This window comes from Cibotium barometz, chromosome 42 (genome assembly GCF_041138505.1).
Source record: "Cibotium barometz isolate CiBa-2024 chromosome 42, ASM4113850v1, whole genome shotgun sequence".
Classification (NCBI taxonomy): Eukaryota; Viridiplantae; Streptophyta; class Polypodiopsida; order Cyatheales; family Cibotiaceae; genus Cibotium; species Cibotium barometz.
Genome location: NC_141087.1, coordinates 35,432,051 through 35,457,162, shown reverse-complemented (window position 1 = coordinate 35,457,162; position 25,112 = coordinate 35,432,051). Strand labels below are relative to the sequence as shown.

General features: G+C 46.3%; 1 protein-coding gene across 4 annotated transcripts in view; it reads right to left on the bottom strand.

Moving 5' to 3' along the window:
* Positions 1-18,360, bottom strand: part of DEG14 (Trypsin family protein with PDZ domain-containing protein) — a 66,849-nt gene extending 48,489 nt beyond the window's left edge. For 2 of the 4 annotated variants that reach the window (XM_086780967.1, XM_086780968.1), the window contains exon 1: positions 18,163-18,360. Coding sequence is in view for 2 of the 4 variants with exons in the window: in XM_086780965.1 (XP_086637091.1) it covers positions 18,163-18,267 (105 nt within the window). In the remaining 2 variants the exon portion in view is untranslated. The remainder of the gene's footprint in view (positions 1-18,162) is intronic. The other 2 variants (XM_086780965.1, XM_086780966.1) reach the window with 2 other exon arrangements.
* Between the last annotated feature and the right edge of the window lie 6,752 nt (positions 18,361-25,112).

Here is a 25,112-nt window from a genome sequence, read left to right as displayed (position 1 = left end):
AGGTCTTCAGATGAAGGAAGGGGCGTCTATGACAGCCCATCTAAATGAGTTTAATGGTATTGTCAGCCAGGTCATTAATCAAAAGTTGGCAATGGACGATGAGTTCAAAGCCACTTTTTTGTTATGCACTTTGCCAGAGAGTTGGGACACATTCAGGACAGCCACTAGCAATTCGCATGCTATGCTGTCATATGCAGATGTTGAGGGTGCTCTTCTTCAAGAAGAGATGAACAGGAAAAACAACTCTGTTGGAAAGTCCAATGCAATGAATGCACGTGGGAGATCCCAACAAAGGGGAAAAAGCCAAGAAAGGGGAAGGAGCAAGTCTCGCTCCAAAAAGGATTTGGAATGCCATTATTGTGGCAAGAAGGGACACATTGAAAAGCAATGCTACAAATGGAAAAATGATCAAAAGGAAAAGGGAAAAGGCAAAGACAAAGACAAGGATGAAGCCAAAGATGTAAAGCCAAAGGGCAAAAGTGGAGTCAAGATTGAAGAAATCAATGTGTCACATGCAGGTGGCAGTGAGGATGAGGTCCTCTTTACGTCTTCACTTGATGCCCATTCACTTCTTACAGGTGGTCATGGTATGCACTCATGGATCATTGATTCAGGTGCCTCCTTTCATGTCACAGGTTGCAGAGACTTGTTTGTCACGTACACTGCTGGCAATGAAAGAGTGGTTTATTTGGGTGATAACCATGCATGCAAGATTCTTGGCAGAGGTGATGTGAGGCTTGTATTTTCAGATGGCTCACAGCTTATGCTCCATGATGTCAGGCATGTGCCTGAGATCAAGAAGAATCTGCTTTCTATTGGACAGCTTGATGATGCTGATTATGTTACCACATTTGGTAGTGGAAAGTGGAAAATTAGTAAGGGCTCACTGGTTGTTGCCAGAGGCTCTAAGGTGGACACTCTTTACTTTATGCATGCAGGTGTTTGTCACCATGCTAATGTAAATGCAACCGAGCTGCCGGAAATCTCTATGTGGCATAGCCGGTTGGGACACATGAGTGTCAGAGGAATGGAGCAATTGTCTCGTTTGGGTTACTTGCCTTCTTCAAGTTTTCAATTTTGTGAGCATTGTATATATGGTAGGCAACTACAGTGCCCCCACAAGAAAGCTCTTGGACAAAAAGATGCTCAGGTAGAGCTTGTGCATACAGATGTATGTGAGATGCCTCAGCTTTCTTTGGGAGGGGCAAAATACTTTGTGTCTTTTATAGATGATGCCACACGCAAGGTGTGGGTTTATCCTCTTCGTTTGAAGAGTGATACATTCTCAGTGTTTGAGAAGTTTGTTGCTCTTGTTGAGAATCAAACTGGCAAAACACTGAAAGCTTTGCGTTCCGACAATGGTGGAGAGTACATGTCCAAACAGTTTCAGGACTTTTGTGATGCTAAAGGCATCAAGAGGGAGCTCTCTACTCCTTATGATCCTCCACAAAACGGGACAGCAGAGAGAATGAGCAGGACCATTCAGGAGAAGGTCCGTTCTATGTTGTCACATGCTGCATTACCTCATGGTTTTTGGGCTGAAGCTGTTATGACAGCCGTTCACCTTATAAACAGGTCACCTAACACGAGGCTTGGTGGGAAAGTGCCAGAAGAAGTATGGACAGGGAAGCCTCCGTCATACAAGCACTTGAGAGTGTTTGGTTGCGTTGCGTACGTGCACATACGCAGGGAAATGCGCACCAAACTTGATCCTAAGTCTCACAAATGCATATTCCTAGGATATGGTGACAGAGGTGAAATGGGGTATAGACTTTGGGATCCCATGAATAGAAAGATCATACGCAGCAATGATGTCATTTTTGATGAAACATGCATGTATAAGGAGCCTACAAGGCAACAGGAGCCTGGCAGAGTCATCTTTGATGATGATGGACATCATGGACAACAACAAAGGGCTGTAAATCAGCCATTACAGCAGGAAAACCAGCCCTTAAATGGTGCTGAAAATGGTCCAAATGGACAGCCAGATATGGCAGAAGATATCCCTATGGATATACCACAGTTAGAGGAGATACCGGGCATGATTTTTCAGCCTTATGGCATGGAACAGGAGCCACCAATGGGTGATATGCAGGCTGGACAGCAACCTGCAAATGATGGTCATTGGGTACGGAGGTCCACTAGACCCTCCAGAGCCCCTGACAGGTTTGTTCCAGGGGTTGACTACTTGATGCTCACTGACTGTGGGGAGCCCTCATGTTATCAGGAGGCTTTACAGAGGGCAGACAAAGCTCTATGGGAGCCTGCCATGAAGTCAGAGATGGATTCTCTGCACAAAAATGGAACATGGAAATTGGTGCATTTGCCTGCAGGCAAGAAGGTTTTGCCATGCAAGTGGGTTTACAGGCTCAAAGTTGCACCAAATGCAAAGCCAAGATACAAAGCCAGGTTAGTGGCTAAGGGCTTCAAGCAGGAATATGGTGTGGACTTTGAGGAGATCTTCTCTCCAGTGGTCAAAATGACCACACTTAGAGCTCTGTTAGCTTTGGTTGCGCATGATGATCTGGACTTGATTCAGATGGATGTGAAGACTGCTTTTCTTCACGGTGATCTCCATGAGGAGATATATATGCAGCAGCCAGAGGGTTATGCAGTGAGTGGAAAGGAGAAGCTTGTATGCAAGCTGAAAAAGAGTCTTTATGGGCTCAAACAGGCACCAAGGGAATGGTATCATAAATTTGATACATTCATGAAATCTCAGAAATTCAGGAGAAGTGACATAGATCACTGTTTGTACACCAAGAAAGCTTTGGATGGCAGTCTATTGATCCTCATCTTGTATGTTGATGATATGTTGATTGCCGGGAAATCTCGTAAAGAGATGGATGCCTTGAAGAAGAGGCTGCATGAAACCTTTGATATGAAGGATTTGGGTGATGCAAATCACATCTTGGGTATGCGGATACTTCGGGACAGAAATCAGCATGTGTTGTATTTGTCTCAGAAGGAATACATTGGCAAAGTCTTGCAGAGGTTCAATATGGACGGGGGGAAGAAGACTAGTACTCCTTTGCCTCCATATGTGAAACTCAGTGCTATGGACAGCCCACAGTCAGATAGAGACAGGGCTGATATGGCCAAGATTCCGTATGCTTCAGCTTGTGGCAGTCTCATGTATGCCATGGTTGCTACTAGGCCGGACATTGCATTTGCAGTGGGAGTGGTTTCTAGATACATGGCCAACCCTGGCAAGAAGCATTGGGAAGCAGTGAAAGGTGTCATGAGATACCTGAAGGGCACACAGGATATGTGCATTTGTTTTGGCAAACAGGATGCATTAGTGCATGGTTACACGGATTCGGATTATGCCGGTCATCCAGATAACCGGAAGTCTACTACCGGTTATGTGTTTACATTCACAGGAGGTGCTGTGTCATGGATATCCAGGATGCAGAAGTGCACAGCCTTATCTACTACAGAGGCCGAGTATATTGCAGCCACAGAGGCTTGCAAGGAGGCATTATGGCTATCTCGGTTAGTGGTTGATTTGGGTTATACAGGGGATATTCCATTGTTGCATTGTGACAGTCAGAGTGCCATTCAGTTGGCAAAGAACCCTGTTTTTCATGCAAAGACGAAGCATGTGGATGTGAAGTATCACTTCATCAGAGAGGTGATAGAGAACAAGCAAATTCAGCTTGTTAAGATTCACACGGATGACAACCCGGCTGATCTGTTGACAAAGAGTTTGCCTCCGGAGCGGTTTGCTCATTGCAGACACTTGATGGGCATTGGATGAGGCCATTTTCAGCCTTGATATGGCCTTGTATATTATCATGTACATGCTGATTTTTTTCTTTTCCTTTACTTAAGGGCACTTTGCCTTTAAGTGGGAGGTTGTTGGGGTAAAGGCACTATGCCCACCCTTATAGTGTGTACAAGCCCATAAGTTATAGTACATAGTACACTTAGTACTTTTAATGTACTAAGTGCACTATGTGTACTAGTGCAATATACATGTGTGATAGGGGAGTCACACACTCATGCCTCATGAGTTGACTTATCCCCACAACTCTCTCTCTCTCTCTCTCCCTTGTTGCTTCTCTGTGTATGTCTCTCACATGACCTAACCCTAATTCTTCCTTCTCCCACACAAATCACTCTCCTACTCACTCCCAATGACTGAAATTCAGCAAAACAGCTCTCATTTTTGCTGTAATTTCTGGTCTTTTTGCTGAAAACCCTAATTTCAGCCTTCCTTTCTCAAGTTAAACCATAGGGGAAGCATTCCCAAGGTTCCCTTCATCCTCTTGAAGACTTTTGTCGCGAAGGATTGCGGCAAATCGAAGATATCAACACTTCTAAAGCTTCCAACGCGAAGGCTTCCGCTTGCAACAACTTCTATGAAGACTGGTAAGCTAATTGGATAATGTGTTGTCATTACTTATTCAGTAGAAGGGCAGGACTCCTTGTTTAGCCGCCCTGTGTAGTATTTCTCTTGTCCTATGTGCTCTTGAAGATGTTGCTACCTTGCTTGGTAGAACATAGAGCCAATGGTAGAGAATATGGGCACTGAAGTCAGGCCGGGCATCAAGGCAGCTCCTTGGTGATCTACATTGACATACCAGCAACAAACAGGAATGCCAGAGGCTGCCCCAATAATAGGGGAACTCCGAGCAGAAATGGAAGCCCTAAAGGCTACGGTCAAGGACCATACAGTGGAGGAAGGGGAACTGAATATTCAGGAGGGTTTAAGGACTAACTTGGAGCAATTGAAAGCTGCGAGTGATAAGCTATCTACAGAGATGGTAGAGTCATTATCACTGAGCGCCGTCCCAAATAGGGACGCGGGGTCTATAAGACCAAACACTTGAGGTTGGCAATATGGAACTGCAATGGCATGTTGTGGTCGAATCCAAGAGGCTTGAGCAAGATTCTCACAGGCAGGGATGTCATTTTTTATTCAGAGACTCATCAGAGCCCTGAGAGGGGCTTACCATACATAGCCGGGTATGAGTGGGAGTCAGCTTTTCGAGGCGAGACCCGCACATCAAGAGGAGTACGTGGCTCTGGGGGGGTAGCTGTCCTTTTTAGATCCCATCTCCGACAGATTCTCAGCATCGTTCAGAAGGGCGAGGATGCACGGTATTTTTGGGTGCAGCTACAGCTTAGCAGTGACAGAGTCATCCACATTGCTGTGTGTTATTTTGCACCACGCCACTCCCCTTACACCGCACAGCATGGCCAATCACCGTACTTACCATTATATGGGGATATCATGGAGTTCTCAGCTAGGGGAAGTCCTCCTGCTCGGGGATTTCAACGCCAGGACAGGAAGTCAGCAAGTCCCACTACTCGATCTAGACGACCCTATCAGACTACAGGAGTTGGGACATCATTGACATAGGGCTGTAGCGAACATCACAGGACCGTGAGGAGGTCACAGTGTATGGGAGATATTTCTTAGAGCTGGGAGCTGCACATGGACTCGTTATCTATAACGGGATGTCCCGATGGCCCTCCTCCGACGCCCTCACCTCCTTCCCTTACTCAGGAGGTACTAGCATTGTGGACTACCTTATGGGATCTCCGTCTTTGGCACACCTTCTCCCCGACTTCTCCATTCCGCCACCACCTTTTGAAGCTGACCATGCCTACCTCTCTTTCACTCTTACCTGTACACCACCCATCCCTCCACCACCACCCCCCATCTCACATTACACTTAGGTCCTTTTTGATCACGAGCTTGACCTTGTTTACTCCAACCACATCTACCGCCAACTCCAGGATGTGGAACCTACTACCCCCCTATCCACCCTCACAGCACAACTCACCACCATACTCCACACCTCCGCCACTGCTTCTTTCATTTGCATGCAGCGGTCTACCGCCAAGCCACCTTGCGGTTCCATGCCCCAGAACTGTTGGTATGTTGACGAATGTCGGGCCACATGCTCCCGTCTTAAGCATGAGGTACGGATTGGGCAAATCACGAAGCGCCAAGCGCAACGGATTTCTCAACAGCTCACCCAACACAAGAAACGGGAGTTCTATGCTCGGAAAGAGGATGAGTTATACTGAGGCCTGGAGGGAACTCCGAGAACATCGCCCTCCCACACCTATCACCTGCCCGGACACATGGCACTCCTATGCACGCTCTGTCATGTGCATGAAATGCCATGGACATTCTCAGAGCTAATCCAGAAGGGGCAGCCAAGAAAAAGAGCATTAGAACCAGAAGACGGAGCACAGAGTGCTGAAGTGGCAAGTTTGGACTTGGAGGAGGACCAGGATGCTGTCGGCTGCATGAAGGGGTACTGTCGGCTGCTTACAGAAGGCGTCGGCTGTACCAGAGACCAAGGCGGCTGAAGGAGCATCATGACATGGCAAGGCGGTTGCAAGCGCAGCATTTTATGATTAATATGTCCAGTCAGCTCGCCGACTGTTGGTCGGCCAGCACACCATGAAGTCCAAGAGGCCTATAAATAGGCAGTTTGCTCATTGTGTTATTCATTCATTCCTCCAAGGAATGGGTCTTAGACTAGGACAGATTTTGGGTGATGTTCACCTTTTTAGCAAGGCAGCCTAGGGTTGTAGACTAGAGTATCTTTTTGTACTATATGAAATATACTGAATTTCCAACATTTCTCTCTCTCTCTACTCTCCCTTCTGTCTGCGTTTTTGCATCAGCATGTTCTCAGTGGTGTTTAGGGCTGAAAGAAGACTCCCAGAGCTTCCGCGTGTTACACGCTCCCTCTATCATATCCCCCATCAGCCACCCCTACCCCCACCACCAGATCCCCGTCCCACCACCTCCACCTTCACAAAGGGCATGGTCCTCAAGGCCATTCATAGACTACGCAATGGGCGAGCCCAGGATCATGAGGGACTCACTGCCGAGTACATCTCGCATGCCGATGATACCCTGGCGCCCCTACTAGCCTACATGTTCAATAGAGCCCTTTGTGAAGGATTTCCACCCTCTTGGTCCACCAACACCATCAACCCCATCCTAAAAGCCGGAGATCCACTTGATCCTAATAACTACAAGACGATCATGATTGGCCACACATTGGCCAAACTCTATGGATCAATGCTAGAGGCGGAGCTTAGTTCATTTGCAGAGAGCCAGGGATGCAGAGCCTCAGGACAGGCTAGCTTTCGAAGGAGCTACTCTGCCCTTGACCACATCTTCACCCTCCATGCCATCATCGAGGAGGGTAGAGCACAACATCAGCGGATTTACTACTGCTTTGTGGATTTCCGCAAAGCTTTTGATCTTACCCCGAGCCCGCCTCCTACACAGTCTACAGGAGATCGAAGTCCCATCTTACATGGTTTGGAGCATCATCGCCCTCTATGAGTCCATCACCGGACGAGTGAGAGCCCCAGGAGGTACATCACAGGAGATTTCCAACACTATTGGGGTGAAACAGGGCTGCCCTCTATCACCCACTCTTTTTGGCCTCTACATTGATGAGATTTCAAGCTTCATTGATGGATTAGGCGGGGCTGGTCCCACACTGGCAGGCATATTGATCCCCATACTACTTTATGCAGATGACATCGTCCTCCTCTCAGACTCAGCCGAAGGGCTTCAGAGACAGTTGGATGCCTTACATGACTTTTGCACTCACAGCAAGACCTCTTTGTTAACCTTGGTAAAACCAAGGTAATGGTCTTCAATACCTCTCGCCCCTTCACATCCAGATTGAGCTTCACATATAGAGGGGATCCTGTGGAGATTGTCTCATCCTATGTCTACCTTGGTGTCACTTTCAGTGGCCCACGCTTTACCATGCTTCCCGCAGCACATGCCAGAGTGACGCGGGGATATGCAGCCTTGAGCTTACTTGAGCGGCAGTGCTTCCAGGCACATTTCCAGGAGCCCAGGACGAAGGGCTAGCTTTTTGACACCCTTGTCACACCAGCCTTGACGTATGGAGCAACCTTCTGGGGGCAGATTTATCGGATTAGGATTGGCAGCGAGTTGAGAGGCCCAAGGTCATGATGTTCTCCCATATGATCCGCAGCAAACCATCAATCCCACATCAGATTATCCAAGCAGAGTTTGTTGCAGCCCCGATGGTAGTGGATGCACTCTTCAAGACAGTCACATACCTCCATTGCATCAGTCACATTGATCCCCACAGGTACCCCAGGCTTGCCCTGGAGTCCTCCAGACAGCTAGCACTTGAGGGGCACTCTGGAGTATGGTATGCACTAGTTTCCACTTGGTTCTCAGTATATGGGCTCTGCATGAACCGCCTACCCCCCCTTCCGTACAGTCTGGACTCCCCTTTTCTCCGGCTGTCTCACGAGGATACCAACCAGGTTATCCAGTTAGATCTTCTCAGCCTCTACACACATTGCACATGGATCACACCTCCGGAGTTCCCCACGAAGATGCACTTCTACAGAGATCACTTCCTCACACTCACTGAGGATGGATTCGTCCAACAGCCGGGCTACTTGAGTGTTCACATGTCCCATGCCATGCGGATTGCGATTGGCCAGATACGGGTTTCATCCCACCACCTCAGCGTGGAGACAGGTAGAGCTGAGCACATCTTCAGAGCCGAGAAGGTCATACAGAGACCCAGAGAAGAGAGGATCTGCCGACTATGCCACACAGAGGTTGAGAAGGAGGAGCATTACATATGTCGCTGCCTAGTATACTATGAGATCCGAGGGAGGTTTCACTTACTATTTCGTGAGGGATTCAGTCCACTCTCCAGGATCATTGACTTCCAAGACCAACGTTGCCTGGGCCTCTTCTTGCTTGAGCTCCGCAAACACAGGGACACCTTGAGAGAGCCTCGGCCCCATCCACCCCGCCCCCATCACCAGTTTCTTCCAAACCCAAGAGGTGGAGGACACCGACATAGTGGATCTTATGGACCTTCCACGAGCTGCTCTGGACCTACCTCGCCCGAGAGGAGTTACCTTGGACCAAGCCTCTGCACTCCAACGTGCCCGACGACCTCAACAACCCCCCCCCCCCCCCCCCCCGGTCGGCCACGATCACCTCATCGGCTCCAAATCCAAGACATGCTCCACTGCCATCGAGCTACCTTTCCACGTGACATAGCTGAGGGAGACCTCTCGGCCATACTCATAAGTCCCATGCTTGATATTTTGGAGAGTGGTATACCATCTACTCGGAGCTGATGTTGCTCTCATGATTCTATGTTCGTAGTATTCCATGATGAGTTTCCATGGACAGTTTTGCATCACCCCAGTGAGATAGCTATGTTTATGTTTTCTTTCTGTTTTATTTTCCATTCCATGATGAGATATGCCATGGACATTATTGTATCACTTTGGTCTCATAGGCCCATTGGGTCTTTAGTAGACGCTTAATATATCTTTCTTTCTTTCTTCTCTCTCTCTCTCTCTCTCTCTCTCTCTCTCTCTCTCTCTCTCTCACATGCACTCTGCACTCAGTGCATCGTGACAAGATGGCTCATCATCAGAAGTGCAACATTTGTACAGTTTTAGAACCCAGTAGGATGATATTTGTCGTACGCCGTGACCCCATTGTACATCCTCAGTCCAGGATAAGTCAGCAGGCACGAGCTACGTAGGTCATTCCTCAGCCTTAGTGGGTCAGTCAGTCAGTCAAGTCCCTTAACCCACTTGGAGAGAATCATTCATGCATGTAGAGTCAGTAGAAGCCTTAGGGTTTGCATCAGAAAGCACTCTGCATCTTGCATAATATGCATACATATGCCTGTGCATCATGTAGAACATCCCCAAAACCTTAGGGAATTTACTGGGATTTATCTAGTATTTTTCCCATATTTAGTAGTATTTATTTAGCATTATTTGCATTATTGGGCATTTATAAATATTAACTTTATTAAATGACCAACCCCCAGTTAGTATAAATAGGCTTGCCTAGAGCCTCTTTTCCTCATTCAGTCTTCATTGTGCTAAGAGCTCTCCTCTTTCTTGCTTTCAGCCCAAGACTAATCCAGCCCTAGTGTCCATAAGCTTTCTTCTCCAGCCGTTGAGATCCATAGCTTCAGCCCAGCCCTAGGTGCTTGCCTTCAGTCTCATTCAGCCCTGAATTCAGCACTCAGTTCAGGCCCTGATTCAGTCCACAGTTCATCTTCAGTTCAACGCCAGTTTGCAGCCTCCAGACACCTGCGTTTTTCTGTCCAGCAGCAGAAGACCTCTGTGTTTTCTGTCCAGCAGCCTCAGTACCCTGCAGCTTCTGTCCAGCAGCCCCAAGACACCTGCGTTTCAGTCCATCAGCACTCCAGACACCTGCGTTTCTGTCCTCAGCAGATTCCAGCCCTGAAGCAACAGTCTACAGCAGTTTCCAGCCCTGAAACAGTTGTTTGCATCAGTGTCCAGCCTTCTCTGCATCATCAACACTTTCAGTAGTCATCTGGTGAAGGTAACTCAGCATTCATATGTGTTTTCAGCATTCTAACAGTGTGTCGAACAGTCCACCTTCTTCTTCTTTGAGCCTCAGGTGTGCAGCCCTTCCTCATGCCCTTGGGAGGAGTGCATAGGCTCGAGATCAAGTCATTGAGGTGTTTCTACAGCAGTGTACAGATCAGCCGCTCTCCGATCCTCCGAGATCTTGCATTTGGCTTATCTACAGTCCAAAGTCATTCTCTCTAAAGTAATAAAGCAAATACTATCTCGTTATCGGGATAGGGGGCCCTTCAGTGGGTAATTCGGGACCCAATCTGGTGTACAGTTCTCATATCTCTCTCTCATCTCTTTAAAGTTTGAAGTAAATGAAATGGATTGCTAAACTCACGAAACTCAGGATACAGAAGACGGTGCGAGCATATTGTGTGACAGGATCAACCAATACAAAGACTTCCGCTGCATATCACATTGGTATCAGATTCAGATAGTCCACACACACCGTATCCTAGCGTGGGGGCATCCTCGAATGGTTAGATTGCGTTCCGGCACGACCACCGACTTCAGCATCATGTCTACAGGAGAGAGTACTCATCAGCCGGAAGACGTCTCCCCCGAAGGAGACCTTGTTCTTCCGCCTACAGCAGACACCATAGCTCTTCTTAGAGCTCAGAACCAACTACTCATGGAGCGTCTCCAACTCTTGGAGGCAGCAGCAGCACGTCCTTCTACACCTCCAGCAGCACCCGACTACATCTCCCTCTTCTTTCAGATGGAACAACAAAGGAGAGAGGACGAGGCCCGAAGGAGAAGAGAAAAAGAAGAAAGACGGGACTATGAGAGGAAGCCCAACGCAAGATCGACGAAGACCGACGTCAGGCTGAACTCGCCGCTCGGGAACACCAACGTGAGCTTGATCGAGAACGTATCTTACTCGAACACCAACGGGAAAAGGAGGCCATACACCTGAGGTATCAGCAACTCTCCTCAGTCTCCCCAGTCATAGGTGTCACCAGCCAGCATCCCGCAGCAGCATCAACCACCATCATTCGCAGTCAACCGAATTTCAGCAAGTATGATGGTAAGTGTGATCATTCTTCAGTTAATCAATTTATTCATCAGTTTAATGCTCATTTTCCATTAGCTAGGATCACAGACCCACAAGACAAAGTCCACTTAGCGGCTCCCCATCTCACTGGTGAGGCAGTCACTTGGTGGCAGCATTGGTCTAGTATTCATACAGACCAGGCCACAGGTGTCACAGCCTTTGACTGGGACATCTTTGTCCATGACCTGAAGACCAGATTTCTCCCGCCCCAGTACATGACCGGTCTGAAAGACGAGTTCTATGGACTCAGGCAGAACGGTTCCCCAGTGCTTCAGTTTTCCGGTAAGGTTATTACTTTAGCACAGCAGTTAGGGTTATCTGAGCAGGCCAAGATGGAGCAATTCATTCGTGGATTGGACTCCAACATTCGGTTCACAGTTTGTAACTTTGAACCAAGTACATATGACCGGGCTTTGACTCTCGCTCAGAATGAAGAAATGAAGCTCAACGGGGGCAAGCCCAAGCAGGCATCTCAGTCCAGTACCAAACCCCAGCAACAGCAATCCGCTGCACAAACAGGGAAAGGTAACGCATCTTCTAAAGATGCTAAGAAGGACAGCAGTAATAGCTCCAGTTCAAGGGATAAGAAGGATAAAGAACCTAAGAAAACCCCTGATGAAAAGGCTAAAGCAAGCATTACTGGAGGTTATCTTCCTCCAGAGGAGCAAAAGAAGTACCAGTCAGAAAATAGATGTTTTTTCTGTCATATTATAGGGCATGGTAAGAAGGATTGCCACAAATGGCAAGCGGCACAAGCTGCCAAAGCTCCTTCTGCCACAGTTGCCACAGCCTCCCCAGCTCCTCCAGCCCCGCCTACTACCTCAAATGCAGTTCAACTTTTACCTTCCATGCATCCTATGCCATCCGTGGTATTTGATGCTAAGCAGGAGGGTGAGAGCAATGCTGCTCAGAAGAGCCTTATCCGAGCTTATGGCTCTGCCCAGGGCCGACAGTTTGTAGTCCTTTTCGATATGGGCAGTTCTGAAGACGCCATCTCTCCCCAGTTGGCTAATAAATTGAACTGCACTTTAGTCCCATATCATCTGGATGTGGACGGGTTTACACCTGGTCTTCGCACCCACATTTCCCAGAAGGCACAGCAATTTGCCTTTGAAGTTCAGAAGGCCTCATTTCAACGAGATTTCATCGTCTCACCTTTGTTAGGGTGTGACATGATCTTAGGAATTCAGTGGTTCCGTCAGTATGAGCCTATTCCCAATTGGGGGCAGGACACTTTTACTATTTGTAAAGGTTTTCCTGAGCCTGTCATGATTCGGGGGGGATAGAAGCATTCTTGGCATCCCATTGATTTCCCATCTCCAGGCCAGACAAACTATCCGCAAGGGAGCAGAAGGAGCACTCCTTTATGTTCGTGCTCAAACAGCCCCTCCCTCATTAGTAGCATCTCTTACATCTTCAGTCCCTCAGTTAGCAGACCTCCTATCCAGACACCAGGACATTATGCTTAGGGACGATCTCCCACCCAGTCTCCCACCCTCTCGCCTTGAGGACCATCACATTGATTTGGTCCCTGGATCAGACCCTCCTAGCAGGTTTCCCTATCGTCTTTCCAAGACTTTAGAGGGCGAGTTGGAAAAGCAGCTATCTGAGCTTCTCCGAGCCGGATTCATTCGGCCTTCTTCCTCCCCATTTGCTACACCTATCCTATTTGTCCAAAAGAAGGACAAGTCTGCACGCCTTTGTGTAGACTACAGGGCATTAAACAAACTCACTATCAAGAACAAGTTTCCTATGCCCAGGATAGAGTACATTTTGGAGCGTTTAGACGGTGCTAAGTTTTTCACTAAGATCGACCTCAAGAGTGGTTACCATCAGGTCCGCATTTTTGAAGCTCACATTCCAAAAACAGCTTTCAGGACAGAGCGTGGTCACTACGAGTTCGTAGTCATGCCTTTTGGGCTTACAAATGCACCAGCAACGTTCAATAAGATGATGCCTAGGATTTTCGCAGTCCACATTGGGAAGTGTGTTTTCATATTTCTTGATGACATACTAGTCTTCTCAGCCACTGCGGAGCAGCATGAGAAAGATGTGGAGAAAGTCTTGCAACTTTTGCGAGATAATCAGCTCTACATAAACGCCAAAAAGTCTATCTTTGGTGTTAAGGAAGTTCAGTATCTGGGCTACATCATCGGTTCCGATGGGATTAGACTGGACCCATCAAAGGTTCAGGAGATCTTAGATTGGGACATTCCTAAGACCGCCCAAGAAATCCGTTCATTCGTAGGTCTTTGTCAGGCCTATAGCACACATGTCCATCAGTTTTCCAACCTTGCAGCACCTCTTACCGACTTGCTCAAGGGGGTGAAGACTCGCAAGCAGAAAGTCTCAGTTATACAGGTAAGGCACTTGATGCATTCCGTGCACTCCAGAAAGCTGCCTCAGAAGCACCTGTATTAAAGTTAGCATCATGGGACGAACCTTTCGAGGTCATCACCGATGCCATCAATGTAGCCATAGGTGCAGTCCTCCAGCAGGACAATAGACCCGTGGCTTATTACAGCAGAAAGTTGGATGTCGCCGAAAAGAATTATTCGGTATATGACAAAGAGCTTTTGGGTGTGATCACAGCGCTCAAACATTGGAAGCCTTTTCTTTATGGACAGGCTTTCACACTGAAAACAGACCACCAAGCACTTAAGTGGCTTCAGACTATGCCAAGTGCCGAGTGGAGTGATCGACAGGCCAGGTGGAGTCAAATCTTCCAACAGTTTGGAGGTATGATTGAATACATCCCTGGTAAGCATAACCCAGTAGCAGATGCTCTCGGTCGAAAGTCCAGCATCCAGGCAGTCCAAGAAGCTACCATTCTCGAAATCACGGGGAAGGACTTGGATAGTATGAAAGACCAATATGTCGACTCCCCTGAGTTTGGTACTCGGTATAGTTTGGCCCTCACTTCTGAGCCTGGCCACTATTCAGTACAGAACGGTTGGTTGTTCTACAAGAACCGTCTCTGCGTTACTCGGGAAAAGCGTTCCGCTCTTCTCCACGATGCCCATGACTCCTTAGTTGGAGGACATAGGGGTATCAACAGTACCCTCGAGAAATTAGAACGGCCCTTTAATTGGCCAAAGATGAGGCGTGATGTTTATGCACATGTACAAGCCTGTAAGATTTGTCAAAAAGTCAAGGTTCCCCATACAAAGAAGGCAAGTTTACTTCAACCTTTGCCTATCCCCGACGGACCTTTCATCGACATATCTATGGACTTTGTAGGGCCTCTACCAGCATCCACTGGATCCCGTAACACGCAGTGTTTTACCATTGTGGATCGCTTTAGTAAGTTCTGCATGCTCATCCCATGCAAGCATACGGCCACAGCCGAGGACGTAGCCCATCTGTTTCTCAAGCATTGGTATCCAATTTGTGGTTTGCCTAGCACCATAACATCAGACAGAGATTCCAAGTTTACCTCGCATTTCTGGAGGGCATTATTTGAAAACTTTGGAACTAAGTTGCAGTTGTCTAGTGCATTCCATCCCCAGACAGATGGCCAGACAGAAATTTATAATCAGTTGGCCTTTGATGTCCTGAAGTCATACTGTCATGACCAGCAATCCAAATGGGAGCACTATCTTCCGTTGGTCCAAGCTATCTTAAACGACACTCATTCATCCAGTGTCGGACGGAGTCCATATGAAGCAGCCTTTGGTCGCCGTTTTTCTTCTCTTTTGACGAGAATGGTGTCTCCATCTTTAGAGGCTAATAAAACCACGGAAGCATTTTCCGAGATCATTGAGTCAGTCAAGGACCGCTTGACCAAAGCTCAGGAAGCATATAGCAGACAGGCAAATAAATCTAGACGAGATGTCCACTTCAAGGAAGGGGATTGGGTCTATTTGCGTATCATGAAGCAGAGATTGAAACAAGTGGGCAAACGTTGTCCCAAGCTTTCATTCCGTAGTTTTGGCCCTTTTCCAATAGTTAAGAAGATAAGTGATGTCTCAATGAAGTTAAAGTTGCCTGTCAGTTGGACAATGCATGATGTTTTCCATGTTTCTTGGCTAAAACCATATGTTTGTCCAGAAGTGTGATGTTTCAGATGAACAGCAGCCAGACGTGGTAGACGAGGCAGAAGTTATTGAGCCTGAGCAGATCCTTCTTCATCGATGGAAGCATGGTTCCGGTCGACGGATTCGTCAGTTCTATACGAAGTTCCGAGATCGAGGCACCCACGAAGCCGTATGGCTCGACGAGGAGTTCTTCCAGGAGTACCCCCAGTTATTGGCGGACTACTTGGAAGCCATGAACCTGCCGCCAAGCTAATCAGGAGGGAATGTCACATGCACTCTGCACTCAGTGCATGGTGACAAGATGGCTCATCATCAGAAGTGCAACATTTGTACAGTTTTAGAACCCAGTAGGATGATATTTGTCGTACGCCGTGACCCCATTGTACATCCTCAGTCCAGGATAAGTCAGGCACGAGCTACGTAGGTCATTCCTCAGCCTTAGTGGGTCAGTCAGTCAGTCAAGTCCCTTAACCCACTTGGAGAGAATCATTCATGCATGTAGAGTCAGTAGAAGCCTTAGGGTTTGCATCAGAAAGCACTCTGCATCTTGCATAATATGCATACATATGCCTGTGCATCATGTAGAACATCCCCAAAACCTTAGGGAATTTACTGGGATTTATCTGGTATTTTTCCCATATTTATTAGTATTTATTTAGCATTATTTGCATTATTGGGCATTTATAAATATTAACTTTATTAAATGACCAACCCCCAGTTAGTATAAATAGGCTTGCCTAGAGCCTCTTTTCCTCATTCAGTCTTCATTGTGCTAAGAGCTCTCCTTTTTCTTGCTTTCAGCCCAAGACTAATCCAACCCTAGTGCCCATAAGCTTTCTTCTCCAGCCCTTGAGATCCATAGCTTTAGCCCAGCCCTAGGTGCTTGCCTTCAGTCTCATTCAGCCCTGAATTCAGCACTCAGTTCAGGCCCTGATTCAGTCCACAGTTCATCTTCAGTTCAACGCCAGTTTGCAGCCTCCAGACACCTGCGTTTTTCTGTCCAACAGCAGAAGACCTCTGTGTTTTCTGTCCAGCAGCCTCAGTACCCTGCAGCTTCTGTCTAGCAGCCCCAAGACACCTGCGTTTCAGTCCATCAGCACTCCAGACACCTGCGTTTCTGTCCTCAGCAGATTCCAGCCCTGAAGCAACAGTCTACAGCAGTTTCCAGCCCTGAAACAGTTGTTTGCATCAGTGTCCAGCCTTCTCTGCATCATCAACACTTTCAGCAGTCATCTGGTGAAGGTAACTCAGCATTCATATGTGTTTTCAGCATTCTAACAGTGTGTAGAACAGTCCACCTTCTTCTTCTTTGAGCCTCAGGTGTGCAGCCCTTCCTCATGCCCTTGGGAGGAGTGCATAGGCTCGAGATCAAGTCATTGAGGTGTTTCTACAGCAGTGTACAGATCAGCCGCTCTCCGATCCTCCGAGATCTTGCGTTTGGCTTATCTACAATCCAAAGTCATTCTCTCTAAAGTAATAAAGCAAATACTATCTCGTTATCGGGATAGGGGGCCCTTCAGTGGGTAATTCGGGACCCAATCTGGTGTGCAGTTCTCATATCTCTCTCTCATCTCTTTAAAGTTTGAAGTAAATGAAATGGATTGCTAAACTCACGAAACTCAGGATACAAAAGACGGTGCGAGCATATTGTGTGACAGGATCAACCAATACAAAGACTTCCGCTGCATATCACACTCTCTCTCTCTCTCTCTCTTCATTGAGGTCATTTTGGCCTTTTGAGGATGTTAATATATCATTTCATTTCTCTCTACTGTCAACCCTCCTACCTTGGTCACTAGCCCATACATCAACAGAGAACTGGCCAAGCCCAGTGAGGTTGAGGAAGGGGTAGTGATGATCTGAGCTAGAGAAAGTGAGGCTCTGAGGGGCTGCCAAGACTCCAGAGGTACAAGGCATCCTGCCCTCAGCTGCAAACACAAGCTCTTCCTAGGGCCAACTACCAAGCAACGCAAAGAATGTGTGCCAAAGAGTGGCTCTATCTCAACCCATGATTTGGCTGCAACTGGCCTTGCAAATATGGTAAGCCCACTGACTACCAACCCTCTCCAAGAATAAGTATTCTACTAGAGGAGAGTCCTTCATGGCAGCACATCCACTTGGTATGTCCAGTATGTACTGTAGAGGACATCTTAACCTCAAAACAAAAAAGAAGTCCTTGCTCTACCAGCTAAATAAGGGATGTTAACTCTTGCATCTAGCAAAAGAAAAGACTGAAATGGATAAGTAGGCCCTCAATTCAAGATGAGATGAAACAATCTGATGTGTTATCCTGCTCGTGTTGCATGGCTTGCTAGTAAGTTGTCTCACATCTCCAAACAATGATACTTGGTTAACATCATATCCTTACTCAAAGAAATCCCCTGATGTAGAAGCCACTTCTGAGCTACATGCACATCCACCATTTACCATAGCCACATGATGTATGGCATCATGGAAGGCTAAACCTTTCACCATACGACCCTAAACAAGATTCAGAATAATAGCTAGCATTTACATTAATTGATATGGTTCAAATGTAAGATAATCTCCAAAAGCAACCTTAATCTTTGGGCTAGCATATGTTCTTTAGCTACCGTAACTGCTAAACCTGTAGTTTCTGATATACATCTTTCCTACTATAGCATGGTAGTATGAGGGCATTGTACACACCTTGCTGAGGTCGGAATCGCTGTACAGAAAGCTTAGAAGAGTCCCTGCTGCTTGGCAAGGCTTCAGGCGAAGGCTCGGTGCAATGCCAAGGCCTACGTTACTCATAACAACCCCCCAAGGGTTTTGAACGGGTATTCGGGAAGTTTCCTAAGGGGCAAATCAATGCATATAACATTATATACATATATACGTATGTGTGTGTTTTGGGTGCTTATTTCACCCTTTTTGTTGAGGGTGCTATTAATTAATGCGAGTGACATGCCATTAATTAATAACACCCTTAGCAAAACCTAAGGGTGCTACTAATCAACTCGTCACCCGAAGACTGTACACTCTCGCCTACCAGATCTTATGCTCCTGGCAATTATCTACCACATACAGTCATGCGAGTGAAGTGCCTCTCCTATTGACAGAAGCACCTCCTACGATTGTACGTCATCTCCCACCTGCCACCTCATCTCCTCCCACACACCTACCACCTCCTCTCCTACAAACACAAAACTCCTCGACAGGTTGGCGACTACATAGAGACAGGTTGGTCATAGAGAGACAGAATCATGCTATGAGAGAGGGGTTTGCGACTAGAGAGACACAGGAGAGAGAGTTATGCTACAAGAGAGGGAGAGAAGGGTGTACTGCGGAGAGAAACGTGTACGTAGGTTCTAGACAATCGAAGGCATTTCTTAGATTTTCCTTTCCCCAAAAATAGAAAGCACGTGGACAACGCCATTTCCATTTTTGACTTTACAAAAAAACTTAATAAAGGTAACAAGATTTCGGTGCGTCGAACCCAAGGTTTGAACACAACTAAGTAATTAATCACAAAGAAATTTTTGGGCGCTTATTAGAAATAGTTCAATTTGTAAGAAATAACACTTGTTCATTGGAGTCCATAAGTGTGATATATAGAAATAGTTCAATTTGTAAGGGTGAGTGAGCAGCCCTATGGTAAAGCTTCATCTTTAGAAATTGGGTGCATGGGCTCAATACTCGACATACACACAACCCCCCCTACACCATAACGTGTGGGGTTTTAAATCATCCTTGCAATAAAATAACATAAATACTCAATTTGTTGTTATGTCATTGAAGATGGTCATTCTCAATGTTGTGTAATCATAAGGAAACCACCATTAAGCAGGTTACACACCAAATCCCATCTATCATCCTCAGAAATAAAAGAAGATTCATCCCAAGACAATTGGTACCCAAGAAATATGCAAGCCTCAACTAAAGCTTCAGTTAAGCCCCTAGGAGCCAGTTTTTCCATAACCTCACCCTTCACCTCCCCTTTCTGAAACTAGATTTTGACTGTTGGTCTATTCCCCACTGGATTCTCAATAAAGGCAACAAAGATGTAAAGACAATGTCATTTACTGTAGCACAATATGGGAAGTGAGTTGGAGCTCCAACTATTGGAGAAGGAAGTGGAAGGCAATATGTTACGTAATGTTCTACTAGGTGCCTGTCTATTTTTATTCCAGTAAGAATAGCATGTCTACTTTGAGTATGGTTTTGTTGTTGCAATGTCATTATGGTGCTCTTTCAAGGAAATCATGGACATTAATGCCTTAATTTATGGTGTTTTGAAACTATTGTGTATGCAAACTCATTGTGCCTAATTTTATTCAAACTCACTATGCCTACTTTTACTTATAAAGATTCAAGGTTTTGTGTTTACACACAAAGTCTGTACTTTCTTACACATCTTATCTTCCTTGGATGGCTCATAAGATCTTTTCTTCTTACATCTTATCTCTCTCTCTTCTAGTTGTAGACCTCTTTCCTAGCGTTTTTGTTAGCCTTGTAGCTAGCCTACTCTAGTTTTTTATCCTTGAAGTTGGTCTCTCCTTGTTTTTCTTATTTGGTTCCTTTTAGCTTTGGACTCTTGTCATCACATTTCGATCGTTGGTCACCTACCATGTGTAGCAAACACATTTCCAACACCATAGTCACAACACAAAGGCTAAAATTACCCTTAGTGTACCTTGCCAACTACCCTATGGTTGCCACCACATCCAACGCTTACACAAATTGGGACACTAGATTGGGTAGAAATTTCCTCCTTCATCTTCTTCCATGTGGAATCACATTGTTGTATTGGTCACATTCACTTAACCCTCCATCATACTCATGTACTATATTAGCCCACTAGTGTGAAGTTTTGGTTGTTCTGGAATGGGAAGGTTAGATCTAGTATTGGGACATGATTGCTGCTAGGTTTCAATAGTTGTACCCTTGATTAGAGCTATATGATTAGAGCCTTACTGTTTATTTGTCGGGTATTTCGGAAATTCATGTGTGCATGGCCTTAATACTTTAAGCCTTAGACTTATTAAGCCTTCAATCCTGCAACTTGAAAATCAACATAAAAGAGGCCTTTGAGGGATCTTCACATGGGGAAGAAAGAACAGGCTTTTCCGAGCTTCGTTCATTTTTATGCGCTTCATCATGGGCTCCCACCACCACGACATCAACATAGGCACCTCCATTGGGATAAGCATTTTTTTCATCATCATCATTCACGCTCGAGCCCCAACACATAGTGTCATGGAAACAATGCCGCAAAAGGGCGACATCGCCAACATCAAGGGGGGAATCTTCCTCAAAATTTTATATGTTTGATTTTTATGAGTGTGCATCAAGGGTTCTCTATCCAACATGTCCCCCAAAATCTAAAAAATAATCTCTATGTGTGTTTTTCTCTTATATGTTTATAATACTCCTTTATTCTTGTTTACCCCTATTTAAAGCAAGGGGAGATATTGTGATTAAAACTAATGTAAGACATGGACAACTAACTCCCAGCGTTACCTTGGCCTCTGAGTCAAAGTTGGGGACAAGCTACATGAACCTCTGAGCCAAGCATAATAAGCCTCTGAGAGCCATGGTAGTGTTGAGCTCTAAGCCCGTTGAGGCCAAGCTCACCAGCCTTTGAGCCAAGCTTACCAGCCTCTGAGCTAAACAATTCAACCTTCGCTCGGAAGGGGGGTATTTTGGGCATTTTGGAGTCTCATGTGTGCATGTCCACCTCATGTTTATACGTGTCCCGCCATATGTGTGTGTACCCATGTTTGTATATCCATCTTTTCCAGTGTGTATCCACTTATGTGTGTGTGTGTGTGTGTGTGTGTGTGTGTGTGTGTGTGTGTGTGTGTGTGAACCATCTCTTAGAGGGGTCACAATAATATCTAGATATTTATGTGTAACGACATAAGAAATGAGGTTAAGAATAGAATCTTTGTACTTATAAAAGGTACATGTACTTCATTAAAAAATTAACTAATATAATCGTCTATCACACCAATCAATCGTATACTTTTTCTCTCTCTATCCATTTCTCTCTCTTCTCTCTATCTCACTAACTACTCCAACATAGAAACCATGGCTCTCATCTTTAAGCCTCCATAGATGTGCTAACCTTAACCCTAAAAACGTGCATAAATTGACTCAGGAGTTCCATTATATAACAAAGGTCAGGCCTCATAATGGTTATAAAGATTAGGCTTCTCACCATCTGTCTATACGTGGTTATAAAGATTAGGCTTCTCACCATCTGTCTATACATGGTAAGATCCTCAAGAAGCTCTGCTACATCAACTCTGAGCTTCACATTATGTCCTACCATCCCGTATTATATCCAAGCCATATCATATACCAGCCTTTATTTTCAACACCTCAATGATGCCATGGAAATGTGGGAAAAGCATTTTCTCAATGCTTCACCCTCATGTTGTTTTCTGTGGGTGACGAATGTGCTCTATTTTGTAAGGCCCCTTTTATGAGGAGTATCCAACAATAGCATGATGATCAAGTTGAAGAAGCAAATTGTTGCGATCACGGTTGGGTTAGGGACTTGGTCATAGCGGCAGATGAAGTCATGAAAGCACCGGATCACTGGATCATAGTTGCTTTAGTACAAGGGTGTTGTGCATGGAGGAGCGAGCCAAGAAAAGTTGAATTTCAACTTGGGGTTCTGCTTCTGCTCCTCGTGGAAGACATTCCACACCCACCATCTTTGTACATCGGGAGGTAATCTGGGCTGATGTGGAGTGCACGAGGTGCGTTGCAATAAGTGTCCTAGATGAAAGGCTTAGAGAGGAAGGGTCACCTCCTGGTTGTGCTTGCCCATGAGTTTGAACGGGATGGGGCGAGTAGGCGGGTGGCCGGTGGTATGCTCTACGTGTCCTTGGGGGGTGGTCTCGCCACCACTGGTGATGCTCTGTTTCGAGGTAAGGATGCGGGACATAGATGTCCATGCGGTCCATGATTCGGGTGATAGGATCTGCCTAGAGTCAGGATGGCAATTGCCTGCTCGAGTCAAGGGGGTCCCGCCAATTGAGAGGGTTGAGCAGAGGGTTGACCTCCTCACGCTCTAGTGGTGGCGGTAGCGAAATCTCTCCTTCTTCGAGGTTTTGGGTGGAGGGCTATTGTGTCCGGCGATGGGAGTGGAGGGGTTGTCAATGCTGAGGTTCCCATGTGGCGAGGCTTGAGTCGATGGGTGGGGGTTTAGTGGAAGTGGAGGGGATGTCCGGAATGCAGTGTGCATTCCCAGCTGTAGTGATAAAAAACAGGGTGATGGGGGTGTGGGTGATGGAGGTGGGGGTGTGGGTGATGGAGGTGGGGTGGGAAAATGGATGGGTGGAGAAAAAGGTTGTGCATGGAAGAGTGGGAGGGTGGATGTGCTAGATGGGGGTGGAGATGGTGGGGGTTGGCTACTGGTATGGGCGAAAGAGGTGGTGTGGTGGTGGGGAGGTGGGGGAGAGGAGGGGCGTGGGGGTGGTGGTGGTGGTGGTGGGAGGGTGCCATGGCCGTCATCTCTGCCATCGTGGTCATCGGGGGGGCCGAGCCTACGTCAGCGGCATTTGCGAGGCCATGTGCATGGGAAGAAAGCTTATGTGGCAACTTCTTCACAGGTGAACTCCAGCTGGAAAGTGACATGCGTGTCATTAAATTGGTAGATGCCAGTTGCGGCCATGACTTGTAGCTGCTCATAACACATGTGGTAGAGAATAAGTAGGCCTTCGGTGGAGTACGGGGGAAGAGCGTCTGCTTGGAGGGAGAGATAAGCACTCTTGACCACGTGCCAGCAGCCGACATCCTATAAATAGCATATAGCTCCAGTAGAGATTTAGGAGGGGTATGGATAGGGGCATAGGCCTTCCGGGATGAAGATGTGGATGAGCTCAATGGGGTCGGAAGGGAAGCCAAAGCGGAGAAGTTGGCACCAACCTGTCAATGTAGCTTGGAGAGGGTGTTGGGGGAGCTCATAGAAATCATGGGGGTGGTGGAAAGAAAGAAGGCCTTGGAAAAAGAAGTAGGGGATGAGGGTGATGCTTGAAATGGGGAGCTTGGTGAGGAGGTAAGTGAAACTATGGTAGGAGAGGGGCTCGTCGAGGTAGAGGTTGTGCTGGTCTGGATGAGGTTCAGCCAGACGCTCCGGAAGTGGAGGTCAATGAGTTGGTAGGGTGTTTGTGGGGGGGAGTGCATAAGAGCGTCCACTTTGTGATCAAGGGTGCTGGAAGAGGGAGTAGAGGGGTGGAAGGGGTTGTGTTGTCCAAGCTTTAGCTTCACCAAGGTGCTCTTCGAGCATCCGGATGGTGGCTTCTAAAATCTCCCTGTGGCTCAAGAAATCCATCTTTAAACTACATCTTCCTGGTGTTTGTGTTTATCTCATAGAGACCCCTGAGAGTATCATATGGTTCTTCACATCCTATATGTACGCAATTAGATGGTCGCAAATACTTACATAGATCCATAGAGACCCATAAGAGTATTATATGGTTCTTCACATCTTGTATGTATGTAATCATATGGTCACTTATACTCACATAGATCCATAGAGACCCATAAGATTATCATATGGTTCTTTGCATCAACAATCATATGGTCACTAATACTCATAGAGATCCAATGAAGAACCTTCCATGCTCTCTCTTCATGTGCCTCATGTTCCACTATGGGTGCCTTCTCACCCACCTCATCACCTGTAAAATCAAACCCCCCTATCCCCCCCCCCCGCCGGGTTAAAATACCCCTAAAAAAAATTTCAACCTACCCTTCCTCCCAAATTTTTTTAAACTTACCCTCCCCTCCCCCTTTTTTTATGTATGCCCCCTAAAAAATTCCCCCATCTTAAAAAGTCCCCCCCCCCACATCTATTTTCCTTTTATTTGATATTATATACACACACACACACACACACACACACCTTTTTCAAGTTATTTAAAAAATTTATTATATATATATATATAATTATAAAAAAATCCTGACAAAAAATAAAAAAAACAAAATTGATGCAAGCATGAAATAAATTCTTCCATTATTATGCACAACCTAACCTCGTTCATAAATCGCCTTATCAACTAGCCTCATTACACATCAACACTCAATCTTGTATCACATCCCATGTGTAAGAGTCAAAGAAAGCAGTGTGGTGGAACTTTCAAAGGAAGGAGCTTTTACACAAGCACACCTTTGGCCCAATGCCTATGTACGATACCTTTAATATACACACATGCTCTACATTTCAAGTAGTGTGGTTTTAGACTCAAGCATAATTAGGTTACAAGATTGAGACTTGTACTCATAAAGAGGCTTGAGAGCTTGCTTGATTCATTACTTGAAATGGACCCCTTTTATATGAGGAGAGTGCAACAAGGCTATGATAGCTCATGTGGGATAACTTGGCTAGGTGACCTGGCACTCTAGCATCACTCATTTCAACACCATTGCCCATGCATGTCACCATGCATATTTCACTAATGGTGATAAGTTTTTTTGTGTTAAGATATGATACCCATGTGCAAACTAAAACCCCAGGAAGATAATAAGCCCGTAAGATATGTTTGGAACTTTAGGAACAAGGGGCCCTTGCTACATGGCCACTTGCTAAAATGGAACGAATTATTGTCAGCCTAGCCAAAAGAAGAAAGAACTCTTGCATGCGT